This window comes from Belonocnema kinseyi, chromosome 9, assembly GCF_010883055.1.
Source record: "Belonocnema kinseyi isolate 2016_QV_RU_SX_M_011 chromosome 9, B_treatae_v1, whole genome shotgun sequence".
Classification (NCBI taxonomy): Eukaryota; Metazoa; Arthropoda; class Insecta; order Hymenoptera; family Cynipidae; genus Belonocnema; species Belonocnema kinseyi.
Genome location: NC_046665.1, coordinates 82,778,954 through 82,797,817, shown reverse-complemented (window position 1 = coordinate 82,797,817; position 18,864 = coordinate 82,778,954). Strand labels below are relative to the sequence as shown.

At 25.2% G+C, this 18,864-nt stretch overlaps 1 protein-coding gene across 2 annotated transcripts in view; it reads right to left on the bottom strand.

The window, feature by feature from the left end:
* Nucleotides 1-6,645: 6,645 nt before the first annotated feature.
* LOC117179733 (V-type proton ATPase subunit C) overlaps nt 6,646-18,864 on the bottom strand; it is a 31,546-nt gene continuing 19,327 nt past the window's right edge. For both annotated transcript variants that reach the window (XM_033371788.1, XM_033371787.1), the window contains 5 exons: nt 18,628-18,726; nt 18,333-18,541; nt 10,605-10,749; nt 10,364-10,499; nt 6,646-7,217 (listed from right to left, as the gene is read on the bottom strand). In XM_033371788.1, coding sequence (XP_033227679.1) covers nt 7,122-7,217; nt 10,364-10,499; nt 10,605-10,749; nt 18,333-18,541; nt 18,628-18,726 — 685 coding nt within the window. In that variant the 3' untranslated portion in view covers nt 6,646-7,121. The remainder of the gene's footprint in view (nt 7,218-10,363; nt 10,500-10,604; nt 10,750-18,332; nt 18,542-18,627; nt 18,727-18,864) is intronic.

Sequence of the window (18,864 nt, the reverse complement as noted above, 5' to 3'; positions counted from 1 at the left end):
ACCTTATAAAAGGTACCTTAAACTATATCGGATAATTTTATTGTCAAAAAATATTCAATAGGGATTAAACTAAAAATAGAGGTGTTGAAGACCCACAATGCACTTTACCGTGATTTTTACCATGTATGCACTTTGTGGGTTAAATTATGTCACAGCTCAAAAGGGGGAGAGGGGCTAGGCATTTTGTTACTGTTTTGTTAAAAAATTCGTCTTTTTGGGTTCAAAATTAAACTATTTTTGTAAAACGGTAACGTTTTGTTTAAAATTCATATTTTTTTGATGAAATATTTTTTTTGTGAATACACTTTGTTTTCGAAAATTCGTCTTTTTGAATTGAAAATTCACCTGTTTTAGTAAAATTTTCATTTTTCTGTGACAACAGTTCAACTGTTATCACAACATTCAACAGTCACAACTATTTGGTAGAGAATTCAACTATTCTGTTACAAATTAATATTTTATGGTTTAGAAAATTCGTCATCTTGGAATAAAAATTCAATTTTTTTGGTATAAACTTATTTTTTGTTTAAAAAATTCATATTTCTATCTTGAAAAGTCAACTCGCATCTTTTCTGGCTGAAAATTCAGCTATAAATTTATTTAAATAAAAATTCATCTGTTTTAATAGAAATTTTATCTTTTTCAGATAAAAATGCAACTATTTTGGTAGATAATTCAACAATTTTGTTTTAAAGTTATCCTCTTTGTTTAAAAAATCATCTTTTTGGATTAAAAATTCAATTTTTTTCATATAAACCTATTTCTTGTTTAAAAATTCATAGTTTGATCGTGAAAAGTTAACTGAAATCTTTTTCAAACAAAGAATTGAAATTTTTTCGAAATTTATCTTTTTGATTCCAAAATTCATCCGTTTTAAAAATTTATCTGTTTTTGGTTAAAAATGATTCTTCTCTGCTTGATTATTCAACTATTTTGTTTGAAAGATTCGGTTCAATCACTTTGGTTTGTTGAAAATTAATCTTTTTTCATTGAAAATTCAACTACTTTAGTAACAGTTAAACGGCATTGTTAAAAATTTATATTTTTGGTAAAAAAAAAAAATAATTTTCTTAGTCCTTGGATGAAAATTTATCTGTTTATTGAAAAGGCCTTTTTTGGGTTAAAATTATTTTTGAACTGAAAATCTAACTTTCGCTTCTTCAAGATTGATCTTTTTTAATTGAAAATTCTCCCTTTTTGATAATAAAAAAATAATAATTTTCTTAGTCCTTGGATGAAAAATTTATCTGTTTAGTGAAAAGGCCCTTTTTAGGTTAAAATTATTTTTTAACTGAAAATGTTACTTTCGTTTTTTTAATATTGATCTTTTTTAATTTGAAATTCTCCTTTTTTGGGGATAAAAATAATTTTCTTAGTTTGATATTTCATTTTTGTTGGGTAAAAATGCATCAGTTTCGTGGAAAATAAATTTTTTGCTAAAGTCATATTTTTTGTTTAAAAATGTAATTCTTTTAAAGAAAATTCGTCTTTTGACTTGAAGGTTTAAGAATGTAGATCAAGATTTACTTCTTTCTTTAGTGAAAAATCTTTATTTTTTGAAAATTCATCTTTTTTGTTTTACATTTTTTAAAATAAATTTAATCTTTTTTTATTGAAATACAAACTATGACACTTTTTATAGGAATTTATCTTTTTAGATTAACTATTATGTTAAAATTTTTATTATTTTCTTGAAAATTAAAGAATTTTGTTAAAAACTATATTCCATAGTAGAAAAGACATTTTTGTTTAAAATAAATTAATCAATTTGAAAGTTTTTAATTTATATCTGAAATACTGTTTTATTCCGTTTATAAAAGATTCTATCTTAAAAGTATTACAATATTAAAATATTGGTATTTGAATAGAATTGAGCAAGGATTTTGAAAATTAATTTCTCGGATTCCCGGCCTAATTCTAGTAGAAATAACTAGCAAAACATTTCTGGAAACTAAACATTATATATTATAATTATACATAATCTGTTACGCAATTTAAGTTTGTTGATCGTTCAGCTGCGTGAGGGGACATTTGGTAGTAGTAAATGGGCATCGCCTGAAATTAGAATGATACCGCGCAGTTCAATCTACTTCAAATCATTTCAAAATCGACTTTATGATGCCCTATTAATGCTGAATGAATGCTACACAGATGTTTCAAACTTAATCCATAAATTTTTCCAAATAACTGAAAATGTTCCCAACATCTGATTGCTTATGCAATTTCCTATAAAGTGACGATGTGAAAATTAGGTTTCACAAATCTTTATATATATATTCTTTTGCGTTAAATTTTCATACATATTTTATGTAACCGTCCATAATAAAAAAAAACGAATAATTATAATTAATCATTGCTGTATATTTCGATATCAAATGCCTTTCATAGAATGTCTGTAGTAATGTTCGTGCTAGTAATTATGTCAGATACTCAAACTTCCAAGTAAGAATGTTTTATGACTGAATTCGTATTAAGTTTTGATATGAATTTTGTAAATAATTGTGTCCTCATCCATTTAACAAGTATCTTGAAAAAACTATGACAAGTTGAAGTATTCTTACTTGGAGAAGTCAATGGTGTAATAAAATCCAGTGATAAAAAAAAAATTGTACGAAAGTATATGTATTCTTTAAAATAAATCAAGTGACCTTATTAATAAAACTGTCAACAAAAAAATACTCTGGCCAAAATTTATACCACCCTGCTCCTCGCCCCCTTGTCGTCAATCTTAAATATTGGATTAATTTTTTTTAGGAGAATTAATAATAAAAATAGGGCTCTTAGGGGACTATAGAAAATACATACCCTACAATACATACCTCTATTTGTAGGAAAATCGAGATTAATACAGCTTCTAACTTATGAATATAATAACTTATATTTTTATTTATTTATTAATAAATAGATTATTCATTTATTTTGAATAATTATTAATGTTATAAAAATTAAATTGAGATGACAAACTTCTTAATTTTGTTTCGCCTGTATGAAATTTCAAAGATATTACAGTTATTCAGAATATTTTTATTATTTTATATAAAACCATATCTGACCATGAAATTATGAAAAATTCAGATTTTTTTTCAAATATCAAGTTTGCTTATCATAATTTAGATATTCTGTAGTCAATCAACTGAAAATAATTCATATTCAATTCACAATTTAATAAATCTGGGCATAAAATGGTCTTTACTTGTCAATAATAAATTAAGATGAATGCTATGAAAAACATTTTTGAATAGAAACTTTATATTTTGCATGATTCAATTTTTAAACTCAAAACTTTGAAAAAAAAAATAAAGATGAAAAAATATTTCAAATACAATAAAATTTCAAAATATTGCAAGTAATCTCTAGAGAATTCAAAAGATTTCAAATTTATTGAAATTCGAAAAATGGGTGTTTTTTTTTAAATATTTCATTGTTCTTTTTAATACAATGTTAGTTTTTGTTCGCAGGGAAAAAATATGTTTGGAGCTATAAAAATACATTTTTAAATAGAAATTATTTTCATTTTAAAAAGAGGACAATTATTCATTTTTAGCGACTTAGTTTCAAGATTCTAATTTAAGAATTCTTTTATTTTAAATATTAATTTTAATTATTACCAAAAGACGAATTTTTAATAAAATTAAAAAAATCGTAACCAAAGTGTTGCACTTTTAACCAAAAATATAAATTTTTAATCTAAAAGATCAAGTTACTAAAAAACGAATATTCAAGGAAAAAAATCATTTTTAAGCAAAAAGATGAATTATTACTAAAAAGACGAATTTTTAATCAAATTCAAGAGTTATAAACCAAAAAGTTGAAGTTTCAATAAAAAAGGTGTCTTTTCAACTATAAAGATAAATGTACTATCAAAAGACGAATTTTAAAGAAAACTCATGAAGCCTCAAACAAAATTATGAATTTTTAACTAAAATTATAAAGTTTTAAACAAAAAGATTAATTTACTAAAAAAATATATATATAAATAAAATTCAAGAATTCTCAACAAAAAAGTTGAATTTTCAACTAAAACGATAAATTTTCTACCAAAAGACGAATTTTTAAGAAAAGTCAAGAAGTTTCAAACAAAATTCTGAATTTTTAACTAAAATTATAAATCTTGAAAAAAAAGACTGATTTATTACAAAATAACAAAAATAATGAGTTTCCAGTACAGAAAAATGTTTAACGCAACATATTTATTTATAATTATACAGTGTGTACATAAGATGTAGCGTTCTTTACCATATCTACAAGTTATCTTCGCAACATCCTTCATTCATTCATTTACGCGATTTAAAACATATTCACAATAATAACCAGATGGCGCACACTGTATTGTCATCACTTTATCGAATCAAATTAATAAGTTTAATGAAGGACCACCAAATTGAAATTGTGAGGATTGCAACAGATACTAAATAATTTCATGAATACTGAACGAAGAAGGAATTGACACCGTATCTCATTTTTAATCGTAAATATAAAGAATGAATCACAAGAAGGCCGTTGTACGGTTCGTTTACATTTTATATACATTATGAAGCTGAAAAAAGTTCACTCCTAAATCTGAAAAACCGTCATCAGACAGGCTCTTTAGATTAATGCGATTGGAAGTCCAGCTTACAGTTAAAATCATCTGTATTGTATATTTTCTAAGAGTTCTAAACAATTTCTCTTGCATAATAACTCGTAGGTTCGTGCGAATGCAGCAACTGCAATATACTTTAATACTTGGCTTCATGAAGCGCGAAATGGGCGCCTACACTCTAATGAAAATACACTTTTTCTCAAAGAAAATTATTACAATATGCCAAAAACCAAATTTTCAGCCAAAAATACCAATTTCATCATTTTTTTCTTTCAACCTCAATAAATTAATTTAACCAAAAAAATCGATATGTATAATAAACAAAAACGTAAAAGATTTCCTAAAAACTGGAATTTACGAAGTGGCCGCTTCAATCGCGGAAAATATAAATATAAATCCCCGCGATCACTTTCAATACTTAAAATTAAAGAATGAATCCAAGAATTTGTAAATTTTCAAAATATATATCAACCGATTTTTTTTTTTAATTGGGAGTTCAATTATTTCAAGTTTTTTCAAATTAAAGTGTTTAATTGCTTACTTATACATACAAAATGGTTTAAAACAATATTTTTAAACATGATCATCAAATGTTTGTTTCAAAATTAAAAATCATTCAAAATTTTTCCAAGAATATTAAGAAATTTGATTTAAAAATATTATTTTTGTTTAAAGTTTTTTGAAATCTCCAAATTTTTCAATATTATTCAAAATAATTAACAGTTCAAATGTTTCTGGTTTAAAAATGTATATTTCTGGTTCAATTAGTGACTTATACATAAAAAAATGGTTATAAAAAGTATTTGTAAATGTGGTCTGAAAATAAATGTTTCAAAATAAAAAATCATTAAAAAAATTCCAATCTTAACAAAAATTTATATAAAAATCTTCATTTTGTTTAAAATTGTTTGAAATCTGCAAATTTCTCAATATTTTGAAAAATTAAACAAAATACTTTAAAATTTAACAGATTCTTTTTCAAAATTTTGGAAATCTTTAGAAATCTCTTGAAAGAATTAATTTTTCAAATAAAAGATCATTTTTAATTTTCCCAGGAATCTTAAGAACATTTTTTTAATATCTTGCAAGCTTTCAAAATCAGTAAAAAGTTAAACAAATCTAGATTTTCTTGTAAATTTGGTCAAATTTTTCATTACTTTTGAAAAATCTGCAAAGGTTTTACGTATATTTTAAATGATTCAAATGTTTCTTACCATTCTGATTAACCCATGAAAAATTTCAAAAATAGTCTTAAAATCTTCCAGATTCTTTTTTGAGAATTTTGGAAATTTTTTGCAATGTTTGTAAATCTTTTTAAATATTCTCTTAAAATGATTTTTTTTTTAAATAAGTAATCATTAGAAATTTTCTGATGAATCTTAAGAAAAAGATTTCATTCTCTTGAAACTTTTCAAAATTCTGAAGAACCTTAATTTCTCGCCGAAAATCTTCCGAAATCTAAATTAAAAAATTGATTTTTTCAAAATTAATCAATTTTACTTTATAAATCAAAATTTAAAATACTTTCACTCACAAATTATTTTAAAAAATTAGATAAATTAAAATTGTAGCTAAATATTTGTCAAAAATGCAGTTTTTGAAATAAAACATTTTTTTACGAATGTGTTAAAAGCGGAATATTTTATACTGAAACAATATTCTTTAAAACTGTATTTTTAAATTCTTCAACTTCAAAATATACACTTGAAAATAAAGACCTAAAATGTAAAAGATTTTAGAATTACGCATCGCAAACTGAATGATTTTATAACTGAAAAAGGTCAAAATTGACCTTGACATTTAAAAAAAAAGTTTAAATCGAACTGATTTTAAATTACAACTCATTGAATAGATGTTTCTTCGATAACTTTGTAAAAATTCCCGGTCAAAAATTAAATTCACTGTCATTTCCCGATCTAGCGACCACCCTCATATATCTTATTTACATTAACACGTTGAAGTAATATCTTCTGCATGTATAAATTTAAACCATAATTTTGCATCTCTTATAAAATTATTTCGAAAAAAAAGTCCACAACTTGGAGATTTTTAGGAATTTGGTATTTTTTGTTTCTTTTCTTTCCCTAAAATTCGTTCTATAAAACAGCGGTAATAACGTCTTTGGTGGAAAACGTGTATAAAGTAATATAATCTGGATTGTAGGAACGTAATTCATAAAAATAAACAAGTCGACTGCAAAGTTTGTACAAGTAGATACATTGACATTTTGTCTAATAATATATTATGCATCGACGCCCGACTTTGCACTGAGGAGACTATTTTCGCAACGCTATAAAAATATTGCTTTCCATATAATTATCGATTTTCTCTATTTTTCACCTAAAATCGAATAAATTCAATAATATAACCTCAGACTCGTACAACTTTTTACAACTTAAGCAAATTCATTAAAGGCCAATTATTTCGTCACGTATAGAAATAAGAGATTTTTGTGTTTCCCAATCCAAAATCCGAGTGAAGATGAATGAAATATGCCGAATCGTGTGCTGGATTTATCATCGATTTAGCATTATTTCGATTAAACTTTATTGTCGACCATATCTACGTTTATTTTGTAATAAACGTAGGGATAATAATCACTCTGGCCAAAGCCCAAGCCTGGAATGTCTACGCTCTGTAAACAAATACGACATATATTGTTTAAAACAAACAATAATATATTCAGGTTTAAATTTACTAGGGTGTCGATTTCAAAGTTTTTTTTTAGAAACAGGGCTGCTACAGACTTGAAAATAGTGGAAAAGTGATTAATTGAAACTGAAAATAGGAACTAGAAAATCAGAAAATTATAAATTCAAATACAATTACAAATGTAATTAACGGGTAGTAAATAAGGCGATTCTGCACGAAATCCGGACAGGAAATTCTTTTAAATAAAATTAATGCAGATACAATATTGAATTTAATAAAAAACGCTTTAAATTTCGAACCATTCGAGTAAAAATTTTGCAATTTCAAAAAAACAGATGCATTAAAAAAATGGGTTTTTTTTACCAAAAAGGTTCATTTTAATTGTCCAGTTAAAAAAATATATAAATGACCAAAAAAAATGTCTATCAAATAGTTAAATTTTTAACTAAATAGTTGAATTTTCAACAAAAAAGTATGTATTTTTAACAAAAAAGTTAGTAAAAAATAATTTAATCCTAAAAAAACAGATTCATTCACAATCAAAGGTTTGTATTTTAAAGTTGAGATTTCATTTAAAAAGTCAAATGTTTTCAAACAACTGGACCTTTAATCCATAAAAGATAAATTTTCAGCAAAAAAGATCAAACTTCAGCCACATACAGTTCAATTTTCAACAACAAATACAGTTTTCAACCAAGGACTTTTCTATCAAAAATATGAATTTGCTATCCAAAAAAGGGAGCAACGAAGTAATTGAATTTTCGAACAAAAATCTGATTTTTCCACCAAATAGTTGAATTTTCAATAAATTCATTAAATTTCCAACAAAATTATAAAATGCTGATCCAAAAAAGATGAATTCTGAACCAAAATTAAATTATGGACTTTTTAACCAATTTTGTAAAAAATCGTCTTTTTGGCTTAAAAATTCAACTACTTTTTTGAAAATTCATCTTTTTGGGTTTAAAATATTATTTTGGTAAAAAATTAATCAATTTCGTTGCCATATTGTTTCACTCTTGAATGAAAATTCGTTTGTTTTTGTAGAAATGTTATCTTTTTTTGTCAAAATTCAAACCATTTCGTTGAAAAATAATCTTTTCTAGTTGAGGTTTTAACTTTTTTTTTAACATTGATATTCTCTGGTTGGAAATTCAACTGTTTTGTATCAAAATCCTCTTTTTGAGTTAAAAATTTAACTAATTTCTTGAAAATGCATATTTTTGGGTTTAAAATACTATTATTTTGGCAAATAATTCAACAATTTGATTGCCATCTGTTTTCTCTCTTGAATGAAAATTCATCTCTTTGGGTGGATCTTTTTTGATTAAAATTCAAACTGTTTCGTTGAAAAAATAATATTTCCTAGTTAAGGTTTTATTTCGGTTGAATTATTAACTACATATCACATTTTTCATTGACATTTTTTTTTCAACTAATTGGTTGTGAAGATGAATTGTGAACCAAAAATTTAATTATGGACTTTCCAGCCAAAAAGAATTAACTTTCAAACAAAATGGTAGTTAGATTTTTTCTAGGGCTTTATTAATTCAGTTGCCATTTAACCAAAAATAAGAAGGAGAAATTTATTAAGAATTAATCGAGAATTCATTTTTATTTTGCTGAAAAATCCAACTACTTAGTATTTTACCTACTTTATTCAAAATGAATTTTACTGGTTTAAGATTGACTTATTTTGCTGAATATTCTTTTTTTTGTTCGAAAATAATTTTTCCAACCGAAAATTTAACTATTCCATTTACGGTTGAAAACTAGCTTTTTTTAACATTGATATTCTTGGGCTAGAAACTCAATTATTTTGTAAACAAATTGTCTTTTTGGCTTAAGAATTCAACTATTTTCTTGAAAATTCATCTTTTTGGGTGTAAATATTATAATTTTGGTTAAAAAATCAACAGTTTGGTTGCCATATTGTTTCTATCTTGAATGAAAATTCATTTCTTTTGAAAAAAAATGCAAACTACTTCGTTGAAAAATAATTGTTTCTAGTTGAGTTTTTAACTTTTTTTAACATTGATATTTTTGAGCTCGAAATTCAACTGTTTTGTAAAAAAAATCGTCTCTTTGGATTAAAAATTCAACTATTTTCTTGAAAATTCATCTTTTTGGGTGTAAATATTATAATTTTGGTTAAAAAATCAACAGTTCGGTTGCCATATTGTTTCTATCTTGAATGAAAATTCATTTCTTTTGAAAAAAAATGCAAACTACTTCGTTGAAAAATAATTGTTTCTAGTTGAGTTTTTAACTTTTTTTAACATTGATATTTTTGAGCTCGAAATTCAACTGTTTTGTAAAAAAAATCTTCTCTTTGGATTAAAAATTCAACTATTTTCTTGAAAATTCATCTTTTTGGGTTTAAAATATTATTATTTTGGTAGAAATGTTATCTTTTTTTGTTAAAATTCAAACTATTTTTTTTTAATAATCTTTTCTAATTGAGGTATTAACTATTTTGTTAAAAACTCGTCTTTTTTTTATTAATTCAATTGTTTTTTATTTAAAATTTAAATCTTATTGGTTGAATTATCAACTGCGTATTACATTTTTCGATGAGATTTTTTTTCAACTATTTGGGTGTAAATGCCACTAATTATACTAAATTATAATTAGTGTAAATTATACTAAATTATTGGGTTGAAAATTAATCTTTGTATTTTGAAAACTCAACTATGCGTTTAAAAATGCAACTATCCCGTCGAAAATGTATTTGTCTTCATAGAAAGTTTAAATGTTTTTTTTTAATTCGTCTTTTTAGATAGAAAATTCGCCCCTCTTGAATGTAAATTCTTCTTAGAAATATTTTTAAATATAATATTCTAATCAATATTTTCCCCCAATATTGTCGTTTCTAAAGTTAATAGTTTTAAGGAAAAAATGAACAATTTTCATTTTCTACTAGAAAAAAGGTAAAAGCAAAACTAGTCGGACGCAAAAAACTAAAAACTTTTCATTCAATAATGTAGTTTCTAAAGTTCGCAATTAAAGAGCAAATTTTTAAAAATTTTAAAGAGAAAAAAAGGGCTAAATTATTATTTAAAAAAATATTGTCTTTCCAATGGACACCCTAGAATGTACATTCATAAATTAAAATAAGATATTTCTTACATCTTGATTTCCACCGGAAGCTGTTGCGGAAGAATCGAGATGAGCATAAAGTTGATTTAAAACGTCGCGTAAACGTTTTGTACTCTTTTTGTGTGGATGAAGGAGAATTGCTTGAAAATTGACTGGCAACCCATACCTGAGAGTGATAAATAACGCCACTTAATCAATTTGCAAAATTCTTAATCAATGCCAATAAATTCCACGACAGCAGGAAAAACCGTATGCAACTTAAATACGTTACCTTAAAACCGACTCAACAAAGACACGTAGAGCTTTGACATGAATCCAGGCACAGAAACATTCGCTGAAATTCACTTTCAGCCAACGAACCAGAGGTCCAAATTGTTTCTTCTTGTCCGTCACCAACTTGGTAATTTCATTTTTGCCTGAAATGCAAGACTTTTTTTATCTACCATTATGAAGATTGAGAAGGATGAGAAAAATGTGAAAAGAACAATTTGAATCGTCGAGTTGAGGGGCCATCCGTAAAATACGTTGCCTGATATTTTCATTTATGAAACTGACTATAATTACTTATTTCATTATAGGGAAATGAGGAAGGAAATAAAGAGATTTTTTTACGAAAACAAAGAAATGTATTTTTTTAGCCCTTAAAAGGCATACTGGGTGTACAACACCCAGCGACTTATTTGCGCTTTAACAAAACGTACCAATTTCAAGAAAATGAAACATATGTCGGCAGATTAACAAATGACATAAAAACCCATTTTTCTCTGTCATTTTCACATAATTTTGATTTTTATTCGCAGTTTAAGATCAATAAAATAGTTTAATCACGTAAAGTACGGTGTTTCATTTTTCATTGAATTGAAGCTTTTATTTTTCAGAATAAATACCTTTTTTGGAACGAACACTATAATACTAATTTTATTTTTGAAGCGCCGTATCTCGGAAGTAAATCAAAAACTTAAAAAGTTATGGATTTTAGAGTGAAAAAAAGTCATTTTAAAATTTTTTTTCCAAACAGGATTATGTTTAACTACTTTAAATTTGAAAAACTGTTATGAAACCTTTTTTTCCTTAAACTAGATAGATTAAACATCATTACTTGATTTTCTTGCAAAAAAATATCCAATACCGTGGGCACAGTACACGCTTGAATAACCTTGGGTGCCTAACACCCAGTATGCTCTTTACGTAATTTTAAGGAAGTCTGCCCTTTAAGGGTTAAAGTAAAAATATTGCATTTTCAACAATGTAAATTATTTTTTAACCAAAAAGATGAATTTTCTATAAAAAAAGCCGAATCTTTAACAAAAAAGTTACATTTTCAACTAAAGAAGATAAATTTTCAACCAAAAAACAGAGAAAATAACGAGAGAAACCAGAGATACATTTTTAACTAAAATGATGGAACATTTATCTGGAATCGTTAGATTTTTAGTCAATAAAATTTATTTGTAAAAAACAAAAATTTTAACAAAAAAATTCAATTTGAACTGAAATAGTTAAGATATCAGTAGACAAATTAACATAAAAAAATAATATTTCAATTAAAATGACGAATCTTTAACAAACAAACAAAATTTTTTAACTAGTTGCATTGGTTGACATATCAAGCAAAAAAGGTTTTAACTTGAAATTTTAAAAAACACCATTGTATTCAATAAAAAAATTAATTTTTAACAATAGTTGCATTTGTAACTATGAAAGATACTTCAGTCAAGAGAAAAAAACAATTTCAACCAAACTGTTGAATTTTCATGCAAAATACGAATTTTCAACTAAGTTTTTCAATTAAAAAAACCCCAATTTTCAACCAAAAATCGAATAGTTAAACTTTTAGTTAAAAAAATTAATTTCCAACAAAAAAAAAACGAATTTTCAAGAAAATAGTTATATTTAGTCACGAGGTAGTACAAAGAGACCTCACTCCCGGAAAACTTGGACGCGTGAATTCGGATTTAGTTAGTTTGCATCGCTCGTAGCGTCTCTTGCGGAAAGATGAGAAACCGATAATTTTTTTAAAACTCTGCTTTTTGCTTGACTAATTTTTCATTTCAAATCATTAATATTAAATTTCCAGCATTTTAATCTTGTGATACATTTAACATAGAATATTTTATAAACGGAATAAAACAGTATTACAAATACATATTTAAAATTTTTAAATTTATTAAATCAATTCCAACAAAAAATGTCTTTTCTACTATAAAAGATGGCTTTTTGATAAAATAATGGATTTTTCAATAAAATAATTGATTTTTTAACATAGTAGTTAAATATTCAACCTAAAAAAATAATTTTCTAACAAAAAAGTGTCATAGATTATATTCCAATTAAAAAAGATGAAATTTATACCACAAAAAGAGGAATTTTAAAACCAAAAAACAAATTTTCAACAAATAAAGATTATTCATTCAAGAAAAATAGTTTCTCTAAATTGTTCAACCCTCAAGCCAAAAGACGAATTTTCTCTACAAAAATTGAATTTTCAAACAAAAAATATGACATCAGCAAAAAATTCATTTTCCACGAAACTGATGCATGTCACCAAACTGATGTCGCCAAAAATGAAATTTTAAACTAAAAAATTATTTTTTTTTCAAAAAAGGCGAATTTTGAACTGAAAAATATCAATCTTGAAAAAACGGAAAAGTTACATTTTCTGCTAAAAAAATAATTGCAAAAACAATGTATTTTCCACTAAATAGTTCAATTTTCAACCAGACATAAGCCTTCAATAAGAAAAATACATTTTTAACAATGTAGTTTACCTTTTACACAAGTAGTTGAATTTTCAATGAAAAAATAATAATTTTGAACAAAATAATTAAACTTTTAACCAAAGAGATGAATTTTCACCTTAAAATATTAATCTTTAACAAAAAATTGGTTTCTTAACAAAGTGATAGAAGAAATTTCATTTTTTTTAAATGAAATTTAAATTTTTGGTTAAAAATCCAAAAAGACGAATTAAAAAAAAAGGATGACTTTTTAACAAAATTGTTGAATTCTCTACCCAAAAGTTGCATTTCTATCAAAAAAGATTAAATTTCTTTTAAGGCAGAGGAATTTTTAATTTAAAAAAAGTTGAGTTTTCATACAAAACTGATTCCAGTTGACTCTGCAAAATCAGAAATTAATCTTTTTTAACACAAAATGATTTTCTACGAAAAAAATTGAATTTTCAATCGTAAAAGACGAATTCTTTCAACCAAAAAGGATGCATTTTTAACTAAATTAGAAGGTTTTACGCGCGCTAGGCGCACGAACCACTAATTTACCTGTAATTATTTTATTTGGATATTAAGTTCAAGAAAATTCCATGATAATCATTTTTACTTCAATAGCTTCTATCTATACACGACTTCGCATGGGTACCATATATGACGAAAGACCGGGTTGTGTACTCGAATTTTGAAAACCCGACTAAACTCGGGAGGTGGTTTTCTGCAATTTTCCTGTCATCTGATCAATTGTTTAGGCAAATTTCGAGTATTTTGAGTAAACTCGTATGTAGCTGCATTGTAACTAAGCCTTAGTAAAAAAAAACTGACCCTATTTGTTGAAAACTAGCCAAATTCTAAACTTTTTATGATACTTCTTTCAACAATTAATAATGAATAATTCTGGTAAATTTAACAAATAACTTAGAAAAGAGTCATAACAAAGGCAATCTTAGTTAACTTCGTAAACAAATTTGAATAATATCCCAAATCTCAATATGTTTATGAAAATTGTTTGAATGATTATATTTACTATAAATTTACAAAGTAACGTGGAAAATGATCATCGAAAGACATTCTTAGTTCATTCCGTAAACAAATTATGCCTCTTCCTTGAAAAACAGCTAAGCTATAAATATGTTGATAAACATTTTTTAAATAATTAATAGTTGTAGATTTTCAAAGCATCAGAGAAAAAAAAATCATCGGAAAGATATTCTTAGTTCATTATGGTAAAAAATGAAGCCTACTCGTAGAAAGAAAAACAAACTCTTAATTTTTCGATTGAAATTCTTTCAACAATTAATAGTTCTTGTAAATTTACAAAGCAACATAGAAAAGTGTCATTGAATGGACATTCCTAGTTGATTTCGAAAAGAAAATTAACTCGTAGGATAAAGGTCAAACTCTTAATTTTTTAATTAAAATTGTTTAAATACCTAATATATCTTGTAAATTTACAAAGAAAAATAGAAAACAGTCATCGGATAGACATTCTTGGTTGACTTCGTAAACAGATTTACTTGTAGAAAAAAGGGCAAACACTTAATTTTTTAAATAAAATTGTTTAAATAATGAATAGTTCTCGAAAATTTGCAAAGCAATATAGAAAAGAGTCATCGGATAGACATTCTTAGTTGATTTCGAAAACAAATTAACCCGTAGGATAAACATCAAACTCTTCATTTTTTATTTTAAATTGTTTAAATAACTAATATATCTTGTAAATTTACAAAGCAAAATAGAAAACAGTCATCGGATAGGCATTCTTGGTTGACTTCGAAAACAAATTGATTCGTAGGATAAAGGCCAAACTTTTCATTTTTAAATTAAAACTGTTTAAATAATTAATAGCTTTTGTAAATTTGCAAAGCAATATAGAACAGAGTCATCGGATAGATATTCTTAGTTAACTTCGCAAACAAATTGACTTGTACAAACAAGGCCAAACTCTTAATTTTTAAATTAAAATTGTTTAAATAATTAAAAGTTCTTGTAAATTTGCACATCAATATAGAAAATTCATCGGATAGGCATTCTTGGTTGACTTCAAAAACAAATTGATTCGTAGGATAAAGGCCAAACTTTTAATTTTTAAATTAAAACTGTTTAACTAATTAATAGTTTTTGTAAATTTGTAAATCAATATAGAAAAGAGTCATCGGATAGACATTCTTAGTTGACTCCGTAAAAAAATTGACTTGTAGAAAAAAGACCAAACTCTTAATTTTTCAATAAAAATTGTTTAAATAATTAGTACTTCTTTTGTAAAGCAACATAGAAAAGAGTTAGTTGACTCCGTAAACAAATTCACTCGTAGAAAAAAGTCAAACTCTTAATTTTTAAATTAAAGTTGTTTAAATAATTAATAGCTCTTGTAAATTTACAACGCAACATAATAAATTCAACGCATTCTTTAAAGAAGAGCCATTTATGAAAATTGTTTAAATAATTACAATGTTTGAAGATTAAATAAATGCTAAAAGCCATAAATGAGCTACACTCGAATTCGGCACGATCGCTGTAACTTAATCGCTAGGAATGTTTGCGTCCAAGAATGTAAACAAATCCCTCGAACGTGCCTGTTTCACTTTTCTATTACTCTATGGGAAGCTGAGACCAACTTTCAACTATAGAATAGTTCAATTCTCTAACAAATAGTTGCATATTTGCCCAAAGAGATGACATTTTTCTTTAAACAAATAGATTTTTAATTAAATAAAAACAGTTACATTTTCATTCACGAAAGGAGTAATTTCTGGTAAATCAGATGAACTTTTAAATAAAAAAGGCAAACTTAAAAAAAAAAGAGTTGAATTTTCAACCGAAAAGTTACATTTTTATTTGAAAAAGATGAAATTACTCCTAAGACAGATGAATTAAAAAAAGCCATAAACAAAATAAAAATGGATGTCTTTTTAAGAAAATTATTAAATTTTCAACTAAACAATAAAATTTATAACTAAAAGGATAATCTGCAGAAGAAAATTGTTGCGAATTTTCGAAATTCTAATCTGAAAATATTTTCATTTTTAAAGTTTTTACCTTGTCCTATTTTTGAAATTTTAATCTATAATTATTCAGATTCTTCAATTCAAAATAAAAACATCCAATTTTAAATGCATTGAATTAAAAATGATACAATTGCACCTGCTTTCTAAAAAAAATTCTCCATTAAACAAAAATTTTTATCTGAAATTTTTCAATTTAGAACGCTCATAATTATAAATAATACAGTTTTAATTCCTTTGAGTTTTAAATTATTGAATTCTCAAAATTGTATTTGGAAAATATTTCCTTTTTGATATTTTGAACTTGTCCTATTTTCAAAATTTGCTTATTATCTTAAATCATTGAAATTCGATATTCTTAGATTTAAAATAAAATTGTTTCATTCTGTGAGCTTTAAATTAGAAATGATAAAGTTTCAAATCTTTTCTAATACAATTTTTCAAAATTCAATCTAAAAGTGTACAATTTGGAACGCTTTCAATTAAAAATAATACTATTTGGAAAACTTGTATTTCAACGCTTTTCCGAAAAAATTTCATGTTTTTTTAGTTATATAAAAATTCCCTGGCAGACTTTAATTCTAATAACAATATCAAGACTTCATATCGGTATGATAAGAAATTTTCAATGATTTCAGAGGACTTCTAAATATTTCAAAGTATTTTTATGGAATTTCAACGGATTTCACAGGTTTTTAATGAATTTTCTAGGATCTCAAAAGATTTCGTAGAATTTCAAACATTTCCAGGGTTTTCAAGAAATGTCAGATTTCAATGCATTTCAAGGGATTTTATCATATTTTCATGAAATTCAAAAAAATGTATTCACAAGCATTGAAAGACTTCAAAGAATTTTAAAAATTTGAAGATTTTTGAACCTTTTAAAAGATTCCAAGTAATTTCAGAGGATTTCAAAATATTTCAAAGCATTTTTTATGAATTTCAACGGAGTATCTTAAAAGAGTATTTTAAAAGATTCCAAGAAATTTTCAAGATCTTTAGGATTTAAAAAAATTTCATGGATTTTTAAAGAATTTATTTGAATCTCAGAAGATTTGGAAGAATTTTATTGGATCAGCAAAGGATTTCTATCATTTTAAAACATCAATATCAAACAATTTCAAATGTTTGAAGGGATTTTAAGATTTTTAAAGAATTTGTTCACAAGAATTTTCAAGAAAAAAATTATTTTTTTTTTTTAAATTTTCAACTTTGTTGCCAAGAAGTTGAAAAAAAGAACTTTCAACTAAAATGAAGAATTTTGTATTGGAATAGTTGAATTTTCAACTAAGGAGATTAATTTTCTTTAAAAAAATATGATTTTTTGAACCAAATAGTTGAATTTTTAGCTAAAAAATAAATTTTCAACCAAAAATGGAATAATTAAGTTTCCAACTAAAATGAAACTGTAACTAGAAAAGTGGAATTTTCTCTCAAGAAGATTAATTTTATAAAAAGAAAGGCGAATTTTTAAGAAAATGCATGGATTTTCTACTAGAAAAGATAAATTTTTAAACAAAAATTGAATAGTTAAATTTATGAATGAAAAATCAATAGTTCAACTAAAATGATGGAATATTCGAATGGAACAGTTAAATTTTCAGTTAAGAAATTTAATGGTAAACACAACAACAAAAAATAATTTTCAACAAAATAATTCGAGTTTAACTAAAATAGTAAAATTTCAGTAAAAAAAAATAATTGTCAACCAAAAAAAACTAACTTGAAACGAAATATTTCAATTGTCAATTATATGTCATTAATTTTTAAACTAAAAGATATTTTCATTTTAAATAAAAAAACAATTGAATTATAAGAATTCAAAAATAATTCAAGCTGCAACCGGAATAGCTACATTAATTTCTTAACAAAAAAGACGAATTTTCGAAAAAATACATGAATTTTCAACTGAAAAAAAAATCAATTTTAAACCAAGAACTGAATTTGCAACAAAATAGTTAAATCCAGTAATATAAAGCTACATTTACAACGACAGAATTATTATTTATTATTTAATTTAATATTAAAATTGAAAATAAATTCTAGAAAACACGCTTTAGAAAAAATTGCAGATCTAAAAAAATATTTCCTGACATTTCCAGGTATATCAAAATTCCCTGGCAATTCCAGGTTTTCCAGGTGAGCTCTGTGTAATTTATGGAATAGCCCTAAATAAATGTGCACTCAAAGATAAACATGAAAATGATACATATTTCAAGTTATGTCAATGAAACTTAATTTTTTTCCCCTGCAAATTATTACACTCACCAGCAGCAAGTTCCTCTTCATTATACGTGAAATCACGAACTATAAATTTCTTTTCACGGGCATGCAATTTAAATTCTTCGATTACTTTTTTAAATAGGGTTACTGTAAATAATCCATATTCCGCATCTTGTGTAATGAGTTGTGAACTTCGTGGAACGATCATGTCCGTCAACTTCTCATAAATAGCATTCCATTCATGAAAACCTGCCCTGAAATATAGTAAAATACAATTTTGACCGGTTGCAAAATAAATCGCGAAAAAGCCATTTCATCTGGTAAAAACTGTCATACTTACTTCGGAACGATTACAAGGAGAGTGGATAAATATTCGCTGTCAAGTATAAAATGTTCCTTTCTAACCAAATCAGCCAAATTTCGGGTTAGCAAGCTGCCGCTGTGAAAAAAAGTAGTTGGTCATTTAAAATGGCCATTTAAGGGCATGTGACACAGCTAAATACCTATATTACCGACCACAGTTTTTCAGTTCACTGAATGTTTTTTTGAACCTAAGAACTTTTTTTGTGAATAAAAT